General features: G+C 39.1%; 1 protein-coding gene across 2 annotated transcripts; it reads right to left on the bottom strand.

Annotated features, from left to right (window-relative positions):
• Window positions 1-5,961: 5,961 nt before the first annotated feature.
• Window positions 5,962-11,899, bottom strand: LOC132276596 (subtilisin-like protease SBT4.14). Of its 2 annotated transcripts, XM_059778087.1 has the most exons (12): window positions 11,822-11,899; window positions 10,050-10,166; window positions 9,847-9,938; window positions 9,658-9,755; window positions 9,425-9,568; window positions 9,228-9,333; window positions 8,611-9,124; window positions 8,333-8,430; window positions 7,555-7,791; window positions 7,321-7,429; window positions 6,996-7,209; window positions 5,962-6,719 (listed from the first exon to the last, which is right to left on the bottom strand). In XM_059778087.1, the coding sequence occupies exons 2-12, from the start codon at window positions 10,146-10,148 to the stop codon at window positions 6,187-6,189; spliced, it is 2,244 nt and encodes a 747-aa protein (XP_059634070.1). In that variant the 5' UTR covers window positions 10,149-10,166; window positions 11,822-11,899; the 3' UTR covers window positions 5,962-6,186. The 2 variants fall into 2 exon arrangements, with proteins under 2 accessions (XP_059634070.1, XP_059634071.1); XM_059778088.1 differs by lacking the exon at window positions 11,822-11,899 and having other exon boundaries at window positions 10,050-10,408.
• Between the last annotated feature and the right edge of the window lie 309 nt (window positions 11,900-12,208).

Below are 12,208 nucleotides of genomic sequence, written 5' to 3'. Positions count from 1 at the left end.
AGCTGGCACTATAAGCCGAACGCCAGACACTTGCTAAAAATTTAAAGCCAAGTGGCAAGTGGCATTCTAGCCGAGCGCCAGGCACTTGAGCAAGATAAGTGGCAGCTGGCACTATAAGCCGAACGCCAGACACTTGCTAAAAATTTAAAGCCAAGTGGCAAGTGGCATTCTAGCCGAGCGCCAGGCACTTGAGCAAGATAAGTGGCAGCTGGCACTATAAGCCGAACGCCAGACACTTGCTAAAAGCTTAAAGCCAAGTGGCAAGTGGCATCCTAGCCGAGCGCCAGGCACTTGCCGTAAACAAACACACGGCAAAGCTAATATAAAAGAAAAAAAGAGAAAAGATATGTATGTACTGAAGATGAGTTGAATAGAGCACAACACATAGGGAAAAAGAGTTCTGTCATTTCATTAATATTGAACATTGAGTTTACAAAAGAGAGATGTCCATCATTACAAGAAGATATGAAATAGAAGAATTCGAAGGAGCCCTAGCTAGACGCCTCAGTACCAACAGCATCCTGGTCGTGCCGACTCGCCTCCTCGGCCCCATCAGCCGCCTCACCTTCATGAGGTGGGGAATCAAGGTGAATGACTGAATCGTTCGGCTGGGGTTCAGCGTCAGCAGTGGCTATAGAAGGAACCACGGTTGACGATTGGGGAGCGGTCAGTGGCAGAGCGGTAGGAGGAGCTGTGATGATCCTTAAGGATGCGATGTCCTGGCACTCATCAAATATACGCTCCGCTTCGGTAGGTTCTGGGTCGACATAGACCCCCAGAGGTTCGATCCCCAGATCCTTGTCTACCTCATCCGGAGTGGAGCTGGTCTGTCCCTCATCCGGAACCCGGTCGGCGAAACCTTCCCGGAATCCTTGAGCATACCTAAGAGCACCGACCCTTGAGAACCGGGCGTGAAGGGCCAGCATCCCACCACCCACTCTGCTGATCGCGTCGATCAGAGCGGTACGCTCGTCCAGAGCTCTTCTTTCAAAGGCCATCCGAGCAGATTGTTCATCAGCTAGAAGGCGCTGGAGTTCTGCCTTCTCTTCTCTAATTGATTCCCGCTCGGTCTGCCAGACGCTCTTCTCAAGCTGGAGGGCGTCTTTCTCATCCTGAAGGGAATCATTCTCCTTCTTCAGGACATCTCTCTCTTGCTCGGTTTTGTCAAGCCGAACCAGCACCTCGGTATTCTTCATGGCAAGGAGGTCGTTTTCTTTATTAGCCACCTCCAGGCTGTCAGAATACTTACGGGCCCTTGCGTTCCCCATCTCCACCTGCTTCTGCATGGCCATCATCCTGAACAATGTCTGCATAGGTGCACATTAAAAACGGTTAAACCAATAGTCAGAACGGGCGAAGGCAAGACCAAGTAATATGAGAGAATTCATGAGTTAGAAAATAAAAGTCACCTCCATAGCAGATTGGGGAAAGCGACTGAACACGTCCTTCTGGGAAAGGCCCTTTGCCGCCTCAAGGTCCTTCGGAGTCCACATGCTCCTGTAGTAGGCCATAGCGGTCTGGCCATCCTTCAGCATGGTCTCGTTCGGTTTCACGAACGTCCCATCCGTTCGGGTGTACCGAGGGGCCCATGGCGGTAAGCTGGGGATAGAAGGGGGGCCTGAAGCAGAAGCAGAGCCACCAGCTACAGGAGGCCCAGAGGGAGAAGGAGCTCTGATCGCTCGGTGCAAGAGAGTACCCGGCCCAGAGACCCGGGTCCTTCTAATGAGAGGCTCCTCCTCAAGATCGATTTCACTGTCAGGATGAGGCCTTTTGCCTCGTTCTTTGTCCCGACCGCCCCCCGCAGCAGCAGGAGCTATGGTAGCTGGGGAGGGCGCGTTCTGGTTGGCAGCAGGGGCGCCGGCAACAGGGTTGGTAGCCACTGCGCTCGGGACAGTGTCAGATATGGTGGCTGAAGAAGAAGCTGACGCTGGAGAGGAGGTCGCCCCAGCAGCAGGAGTGGCTGGGGGAGTATTTTTCCTCCTGCCAAAAGAGGGAATCTAAAGTCTGCTCATGTTGTAGCCGAGTGATGAGAGCGCTAAGAGGTTGTCTGAAGTGAGGAGATCTGAGCAGGAAGGAATATCGTTCAGAACGTATCTCTTCAAGTAGTTACTCCTATCCCTGCAAACACTATAGCTCAAGTCATCACAAGGTATTCCCAAGGAGCGGCATAAGTAAGTGCAAAAACGAGGAACGCATGTTTCACAGGGGCAGTCATGTTTATGGGATTTGAATTTTTTATAGGAGGAGACAGAGCAGACACCAAAGGCGCTCGGGATTGGGTAACCCTCTGCAGCCGGCGAAGACCAAGCCCTACTAATGCCCACTATGCTATCCCTCCAACCCTTTTCAGATTTTATTGTGTCAGTACATACGGACATCTTCTCGAACGGGTAGAGGTGGTAGAAGGGCTCGTTAGTACGGATCTTACTCACCTTATAGCACAGAAGGAGGTCTATGAGGTCAAGGTCCAGATTTCTGTCACGCATCAACAAGAGCATAACAGATATGATTCTAAAGAAGTTGGGGTTGACCTGCAGAGGGGATATCCCCAATCTATTGAAGACATAACTAAAGAAAGGGTGCAGAGGGAACCTAACAACATTCAATTGAAGGTTCGTGAATAAGACTTCGCCAGGCAGGAGGCCGGCGCCGGTCGTAATATTAACGTCTTGGGGGCAAACCCTAACTTCGATGTTGTCAGGAAGTCTAAGTCTCATACGAAGAACATCCAGATCTACAACCATGGTGGAAGTGATAGAAGAATCTACAAGAGGGTAAATGGAAGCCTGCCGAAAGTAAAAAGAACGAAACTAACCTCGGAGGACTGCAAGATCGCTGGAAGAATGACTCTTGAAGGATTTCACCAAGGAAAGCTTAGCACTGTTCTAGAAAAGAGAGAGACTTGGCTGATGATGGAGACGGTAAAGGGAAGTGAAGTGGAATTCTAGAGCATTATAAAGGCGAGGGGGCCCGAGGGCCGAAGCGTCGGGAAGGCGAGAAATCCCTCGAGCCCCGGAACATTGATGTTGGATCTGACCGTCCGCTCCCCCACGTGGTTATCTCGAGCCGTCAACATCATGATGAGACGCCATCAATAATTACCCCTTATTAAATAAGGGGCAATTATGGGGGCAGTTGAGGAGGCCCCGGATGACACGGGCCAGATCCGACTCGCAAACATAGCATTCAGTCCGTACAGCTGGGCCAGCCCATAGAAGGACACTGCCATATGGGCCGAACGAGAGTAAGCCCATCAAAGGTGACCAAGGCTTACGAAGGAATAGGCCCAGATCCAGCAATTAGTAAATATCTTGTAAATATCTTGTAAATATCTATAAATAGGAGATGGAATGAAATGGAGGGGGATCTTTTTTGGGGTTGAGGTGTAAGAATTCTAGAGAGAGAAAGAGGAGAAGGAATTTCTTGTATCTTCAGTTTTCTCATTGATAAATAACAATTGGACTCCTGACAATGTGCGAGCTGAAATTATTGTTCCACTGTTAGACATGGGTTGTGCGTTGACCACAATTAATGTTGAAGTTTCGCTTCTTCGAGGAACGAGAGAAGGAGAGACTTGTAGGCGTGACAATGATCTGCACTCCTTTGGGTGCTGTATTGGTGACATTGTAAATGGAGGGAGAAGGGCTAACATTAGTGACTGTCCTTCAAAAAATGACTGCGGTCGGGGCGTTCGTTGAGTGTTTTTCAAGTGAAGTTGCATAGTGGGATAGTTAAGACTGTCATGGCTTATTGGAGGAAGAAATTTCGACCAATGGATCCGATTTGGACTGAATAGGAAGTTAAGGATGGATCGGCTATAGCCCTCTTGGCATAGAAATGAAATGTAGTCCATGTAATCATTAATGTCGTAGACTAGGCCGGGGTTCACTGCTTTGGTTGGGTTCATTTGGCCGGCACCGTAGGCAAATTCAGCATCACTAGCCACTCTTGAGCTCAAAGGTGTTGCTTTGACAAACAAAATATTTCACGGAAATGTTAGGGCATGCATGAATGTTTTTTATACATGCAAAATATATATCATTAATATAACTTAATCTTTATTGTAAGTAGTTCTTCTTGAAGTTATTTTGATAAAGATTAAGCCACATACAAAGGGTCATTCTATAATAAAACCTTATCAGGCTTATTGTAAGTAATTCTTTATTATTATTATTATTTTTGGGGAAGGTAAATTTTAAGTAATTCTATCCCTTGTAAATCAAAGAAGAAATGAGAAGATTGCTTATTCTTACAGGTTGTCATTATACCAGATTTTATTGCAGCCGGAGACCAACCCAGGCAGAATGACTTTACATAGGCAGCTACACCGCTAACGTACGGACATGCCATGGAAGTTCTAGTCATGAATGCAAATTTCGAATGTTGGGTGTCACATTTACACCCAGTAAGTGTCGTTAGAGGGGCGTATGCTGCCAAGATGCCAACACTCAGAGCTACAATATCAGGTTGTTCTATAATACATCAAATGAGCAAGTTTATTTGAGTACTAGGCCCTATTAGGGAAGAAGGTGCAAACCCTTATAATTAACACTAACACACACACATAAACCTTGAGGCTTGAACTTAAAAAAATAAGGCCGTGTTTGGTTGGTCTGTAACTCCAAACAACAGAATGTTTTCGATTCCTAACCTCTTTTTAAAAAATAGGAATAGTATTTTTGAGCCACTGACCCATTAGTCTAATAGTCCAATTCTAGTTACGAATAATGTGTCAAATATATGTTCTTTGGTTTTAGTCCAACTTTAATTATTCACTTATTTACTAGAAAAGAAAAAAAAAATGGCATGCATATTCTTTGGTTTTTCTATGAATTATTAACCTCATTAATGTAAATTGTGGTCTTTGGTGAGAGTGATGAACGAGTAGATGAAAAATTTGGAAGCAAACAAAGGGGCTTTGAGTCATGAGATTCTGTTTGTGTCGGAAGACTTTTCCCTTCATACATGATACACCCCATGATGATAATGTTGGTGGGGTCTACAGGCGAGCTTTAATTTTTGAAGTCTACGCTTATACTCCGTCACAAGTAAATTTTAATTTTTTTTCCCCGGGTAAATACAAGCAGTTAACTTTCACATGGACACGGGGGCGTTGTTCTTAATTTGGCCGAAGTGTTTAATTTTTAAAAAGTAGGACAGTCATTTCGGTTAGTGTTTTAGGCCAAATAGCATTGTTCTTTTTTGGCTTTAGTTTAAGATGTTTTTCTTCAAAAATTAGTTCTTTCTTGAGTGCATCACTTTTTCACTAATTAAGTTACTACTAAAGATTTTACTAATGGAGACCAATTGACTTGTAAATACAAATTAAGCTAAATAATCTTAATGAATTCAGAATTTAAAATTAGCATAGTATAAAATAGATTTTAAATTTCTTGTCATCTTTAGGTGGATAGCCTAGTAGTTAGGCTGAGTAGTTTGGCTCAAACATCAGAAGTTAAGAGCCCAAACCCATGTCGAGTTGGGGGCGAAGTGCATTCTGCCATTAGGGCTCTAATTGGCATGACAACATAATTTTGTGTATTTTAAGAAATTTTCTAATTGGTATTGTTATTTACACCAAGTAATCAAAACTTTAGATTTATCTCACATGTTTCATCATACTTTAATTAATACGGGTTTTGTAAACTGATGGTACTTCCTCACCTTCTAAAAAATACTTTTAATTAATCGATTCCCAAATAATCAAAAACCTTACGTTGGTCTATCATATTTCACGATTTGTCCAAGTTTATATGTAATCTTCCATCTTTTTCTAATTAAAAAATTCAATGTGTTCTTGCTGATACTCACCTTGGCTCATCTTATCTGTAGTCCATGTGGATCAAAACAAGATATATATGTCCTTATTAATTTTTATTTGATTGGCAAGTGTTTCACCATTTGATTGATTTATATACACTTCAATTATAGATTGGAGTTTCTTGATGGAGGAATCCTCAATAAAATAAAATCCATGTAGTGTGATAAACTAGATAAATTGGCAATTCATGATGCATCACGAAAAAGCTTACATCTCAAAGAGTTACAATACACATACACACACATAGTATTCCTAAATCACGTACATTGGATTATCTTCCATTTTTATTTTTGATCATGCGCTAGCTTCATCCTTTTTGCAAATTCATAACACTACATAATTCATTGCAGGGTAAGTCGATCTTCTCATTGATAAATAACAATTGGACTCCTCACAACATGTCTAGAGTTTCTCCATGAGAGCGAAGCTGAAATAATTTTTAAACCCTTAGACATGGGTTGCGCTTTCACCACGACCTTGAAATTCCGCTCTTGGAAGGCAGTAGAGAAGGAGAGACTCATAGGGTTGACAGTGATCTCCACTCCTTTGGGTGCTATAATGGTGGCATTGTAAATGGATGGAGAAGGACCAACATTAGTTACAGTCCTTTGGAAAACAACTGTGGTTGGGAGTTGAGTAGTGTTTTTCAAATAAAGTTGCATAGTGGGATAGTTAAGAGCATCATGACTTGTTGGAGGAGGATAATTCGAGCAATTCACATTATAACTGAATAATAAGGCAAGAATGGATCCACTGTAGCCCTCTCGGCATAGAAATGGAATGTAATCATCTTCATTACCAATGTTGTAGACTAGGCCGGGGTTCACTGCTTTGGTTGGGTTCATTTGGCCAGCACCATAGCCAAATTCAGCATCACTATCCAGGCTCAAAGGTGTTGCTTTGACAAATATTTCAAGAAAGTTTAATTAAGAAAATTATATAAAAAGGGCAAAGCCAAGTACACAAGGCTCTCAACATACTATAAACAAATTTAGGAGGATTATACAAAGGAATTATACTACAGTCAAAACTTTATTGTAAGCAATTCTTAGTTAAATTGTTTGGAAACTTTTGAATTTACATGGTGATACAAGTAATTCAAGTCCTAAAAAAATTGGTGATAATCAACTTAGTTAAAAATTAAAGAAGAAATGAGAAGATAGGTTAGTCTTACCAGTTGTCATTATAGCGGATTTTATTACAGCGGGGGGCCAATCCGGGTGGAATGACTTTACATAGGCAGCTATACCGCTAACATGTGGACATGCCATAGAAGTTCCAGTCTTGAATGTGAATTTCGAATATTGGGTGTCACCATTCCGCCCGGTAAGTGTTGCCAGAGGAGTGTATGCTGCCAAGATGCCAACACCCGGAGCTGCAATATCAGGCTGTTCCATAATACATCAAATGAGCAAGTTTATTTGAGTACTAGGCCCTATTATGTATGGAAGAAGGTGCAGACGGTTATGATTAACACCAACACACACACACACATAAACCTTCAGAATGTATTCTGATCCTGGACTTGGACCTCGAGACGAGTAAATATACATAAATGGAGCTGGGATTTTAAATTCTTGTGACTTGTATATCACTGCAGATGGTGATCTGAATGGCATAAAAACACCCAATCATTTCTTCTTCTATTAAATAATCAAACATTTTATATCATTCATAAATCTTGTAATATAATATATCTAGCAGTGGCCTCGTAATAGAATATAGATATATACCTTACAGAGTGTAAATAGTAGTCACTAATGGGTTCAGCTTCGGTGGAATTCACTGTGGTTCCTGGTGCCATGTAAATTTGGTCACCGTCATTGTAAAGAATCCCACCACTAATATTGTTGATAGTGCCGATCCCTCCAATGCTTTTGATATAAGAATCAGGTAGTTCCAACAGTAAATTGCACAAGACAAGTTTTCCTTTCACCTTCACAGGGTCTATTGAGTCTTCAACACAATAACTGTATACAAAACACACTATAAATTAAGTTCTATAAAAGTAAGAAACTGCTGCTAGGTTTCTCTATAAATAGAAGAAGAAGGAGGCCTTATGGAGACATCTCACGATCATTCAACTTCAGTTTTTACTTCTCTGCAATTTCATTCAGCCTTTAAATTGTATTTTACTTATGTTCGTAGGAGTAGCCTCTAGTGTTAGAATTCCACTTCTTGTACTCTGTATAAGAATTTTACTTATGAAATAAAAGTTGATGCTTGGCAATAGTCTCATCTACTTTTATTTTCTAAGTCTCTTAGAATAGATGAATACTTGTGTAATTTGTTTTACTCCCTTCATTCATTTTACTTATAGTGTTGAAAGTCCTCTTTATTGAGGCGTTGAAGAATCTAAAGGAATGGTCATCTTGCCTTCTAACAATCGCCTGATTCACTAAGGGCCGATTTTATATTCAGTCAGCACTAAGGATAGCTTGGCTATCCAACCCCTTAGGTCGAAAGGCTTTGGCACGCCACTAAAAAAAAAAGAGCCAAACATATATACACCTTGCATATAACTTTCTCGAAGATGTTATGGCTGCATCAGCCCCGAAAACAAGTGGGTACATTTTACGCTCAGGATTGAATGCGTTTACTCCCCTTCCCTGCATTAATTGCAGATGTATTAATTAATTCTACTTAATATTTCACGATATGATTAAGACTGCAATAAGTAAGTTGGGTTAGCAGAGCAGCTAACTAGCTATTCGAGCTTAGATCAATCAGTCAAACAGTTTCTTTAATTTGCTTAAATATATAATATTAATGAAATAAATAATACTTACTGAAGTGGTTTTTCCATTGCCTAATACAACTTTGCTCCTAAATTGTCGATCCATACCAGTAGCTGCCACGGTTAATATCCAGGGTGCATGGTTTCCGACGGTACCAGGAGTTGGTCCATCATTTCCAGCAGAAGCAACAGTGATGACACCAGCTCTCATGGCCAAAAATGAAGCCACTCCTATAACGTCCAAGAAATCTTCGGTCGGCGGAGAGCCGATTGACAAGGACAGTATATCAACACCATCACTGATAGCGGCTTCAACGCCTGCAAGAACGTCCATATCTGCACAACCCTCGCCGGCCCAGCACACCTTGTACATAGCCAATCTCGCCGAGGGCACTGCTCCGCGTGCAGTCCCTCTACCAAGTCCATATACGCTTGCATTTGCTACAACACTTCCAGCAGCTGTTGATGATACATGAGTCCCGTGGCCGTGCACATCTACCGGTGACAATATTTCCCCAGGTAAGAGTTCTTGGTCTGCCTTGAAGTATTTGGCTCCTATAAGCTTGCTATAACATAACACCAACACTAAAAATTATTAACATGATTAGTGGTGCTAGCTTAAAAGTTAATGAAATACTCCATATATAATTAAGGATTTGAATATTATACTTGTTGCATCCTGAAAAATTAACAAAGGGGCCACAACTTCCTTTCCATTTCACTGGTGGAGGACCCAATCCATCATCCTTAAAGCTTTCTGAATTTGGACTGATACCTGACCAGGGCACGTACGCCCCCAAATGACACATTATTAGTTTTCATTAAATTGAATACACAAACACACATACACACACAACATTTCTAACCTGTATCTAGTACACCAATAATAATGTCCCTCTCCATTTTCAAATTTCTTCTTACTGTTTGAGGAAAATCAAGAAAGTCCCACGATCGAGTTGTAAGTAGCTTTTGATATTGATTTTTGAAAACAGCACGCACCTCATCCATGCCTGGACATTCATTTTTTAGACATATATATAATTATAAAGTAATAATTAAACATTAGAAAGAATAATATTTAACAAGTTGTTACACATACCGGATAACTTTTTGGCTTCATCTCCAGATAGTTTTGCAGCAAATGCATTGAAGATTTTCGTGTAGCTATATACATGGGACTCCTTAGCATCAGCATCACTGTTTAAAAATGATCAACACATTATTTATATATACAAATATACACACAATCAACAATCAAGAGAATTAACGTTTCAATTAATTAATCAACCTTCCCTTCAAGGTTGAGAGGACATCAATGTGTGACTGAAACAAAGATTCCTCCTCAAGTGGACGATCTTTCAAGAAAACAATGTAAAATTCCTGCAATTAAGTTAAATATGTGATTATATACATGTATAATATTTGCAATGATAATGAGATCGAATGCTAAAACTATAAATTAAGTAAGAGAAGGTAAGTAGTGACATGCACCTTTTTTAGATCTCCATTTACAGCTACAAGACCTATCAAGGTAAGGAATAGAAGACAAAAACAGATTGGAAAGTAATGCATATATCCAATTCTCAACATCCTTGGAGACAGTACTTTCTGTTAATAAAAAGAAACCCAAGGCATCATTAACCAAATATATGTTGAAGGATATAAATATTAAAGTCACAATCTCTTAAACAATTTATCAGTTTAAATTTTTGTGAAGTAAATGATTGTTAACATGGTATTAAAGTCAAAGGTTTAAATCTCACAGTTCTATACATATGTTTAAAAATTAGACATAAAAAAAGTAAATCCTAAAAATGTGTATATATCGGTATAATACGAATGCTAATAAAAAATATATAGTAAAACATACTGTAGCAGTTACATAATTTTTTTTTTATATATATATGATAAATAGTGTTTTTTTTTTTTTTTTTTTTTTCAATGATATTTTAATAATAAATGAAACTAAGAGAGTGATGAAGTTGCAAAAGTATTATATAAAAATTATAGAGCTGTGTATTTATTTGTTTAGATTTAGATATATATTTTTAACTAACCAAAAGTCGCCAAAAAAGCAACCACAATGGGTAACTTATTGACTTTTTGCCCATGATACCCCAACCAACCAAGTCAAAGGGAGTTTTATGTGATTAGCCTAATGGTGTGAATTTAGTTTTTATATATATATATATTATATATATATATATATATATATATATATATTATTTCTTGAATAATAATATTTGAATTTGAATTTTTTGTTTTATGTATCACCGATTCACCATACTTTTAAGAGTTAAGTATAAATAAAAAAAAAAAAAACTCTTGCTACATGCAGTTTGTGCAAAAAGGCCATTGTTGTTCAAAAAACTCCCTGTATGTTTTGAAATTGGGCAAATAAGGACAATTACTCAAATTGAAGATTGAAATACCTAAATTAGCACATATATATGCTCAAATTTCTTTTTATTATACTCAAATCTATACTTCTGCAAACCCAAGCTATCCAGTTGCCAATGATTTTCTTTTACATTATATCACATCAGAGCCTTTTGGGACGCGGAATAAATTATTGAGTTGATTGCAATCCACAAAGAATTTCTCCAATTAAGTGAAAACCACAAATTTATTAATGCTGCATCTTATCTCCTAATTTAATTGTAATATAGAATTGATGGGTTCGCAAATACATGGATTTTTTTCTTTTAAAAAAAAATACGCTATTTTTTTGGGTGGTGTTTGGTGGCCGGATTTAATGGTTGAAAATCGGTGGGGACAAGCAGTAGTGAACCGGTGGTGTTTTGTGCCCTGATTTTTGGGTAGTGTTTGGTGGCCACCGGTTTATCTAGGTAATTAACTGTTATTGTGGTTGAATTGTTTTGTCAAATATATAATAGTTTAATCGTATAATTATTGTTCTAGAAATACTATTAGACGTCATCTTTTCAAAATCAGAAAGAAGAAATTGAGCATTCCTTATTTGAATAAGTAATTGGAGTATGCCGGCCGAGAGCTCCATGGATGATGACGTAGGCGCTTAAACTGTCTTTCAAATAGCACAAGATGAAGATGGGTAAGACATAATATATGTGCATGTGGGTTGATTCTCATGGTTTATCATCACAATAACAATATAAAGAGAGTATTATATAATGCAAAGAGATCAAATTAAGAAAGGCTATCGGGAAGCTAATAGAAATTGACCAGTGTTAATCACTTTGAGGGAGCTTCTACAAATCCAGAAGGGGAACAGAGAGATATACCTGTCTTTGCAGCCGCCTAAGAAAAATGTTGAATCCCAATGAGTAAGTTGAAGGGAAACTCGTCTATTTATAGACACTGCGAGTCTTGTGACATAATGATATATTTTTTTATTTTTAAAATAGTGTACGGGTGGTATGTGTGAATTTTTTATTAATTAAAAAATAAATAAATCTATATATACACTGTATGTATTAGATTTACATCATTTAATAGTGCACAAAATGTACTCAAACGTGATTAGAGACAGAAGATGATCGGGTCCCATATATATATATATATATATATATATACACCTAAGTAAACAAAGCAAAGGAGTATGTACGGTGCCATATAAAATACGTATGACCTAAGTCATACAACAGTAAGAGTGGAGTACAGAAGCAACA

The sequence above is a fragment of the Cornus florida genome, unplaced genomic scaffold (genome assembly GCF_030987335.1).
Source record: "Cornus florida cultivar Cherokee Brave unplaced genomic scaffold, ASM3098733v1 CherokeeBrave_3.0.0_Hap2_Chr10, whole genome shotgun sequence".
In the NCBI taxonomy this organism is placed as follows: domain Eukaryota; kingdom Viridiplantae; phylum Streptophyta; class Magnoliopsida; order Cornales; family Cornaceae; genus Cornus; species Cornus florida.
This window is presented reverse-complemented; position numbering and strand designations above follow the sequence as displayed.

Excerpts from the sequence above, each read along its gene's own strand:
- LOC132276596 (XM_059778087.1), bottom strand. The coding sequence starts at position 10,148 with ATGTTGAGAATTGGATATATGCATTACTTTCCAATCTGTTTTTGTCTT. Across the intron at positions 9,939-10,049 it reads TAAATGGAGATCTAAAAAAG|GAATTTTACATTGTTTTCTT; the intron begins GTGCATGTCACT and ends ACTTAATTGCAG. Across the intron at positions 9,125-9,227 it reads AATTTTTCAGGATGCAACAA|CAAGCTTATAGGAGCCAAAT; the intron begins GTATAATATTCA and ends GTTATGTTATAG.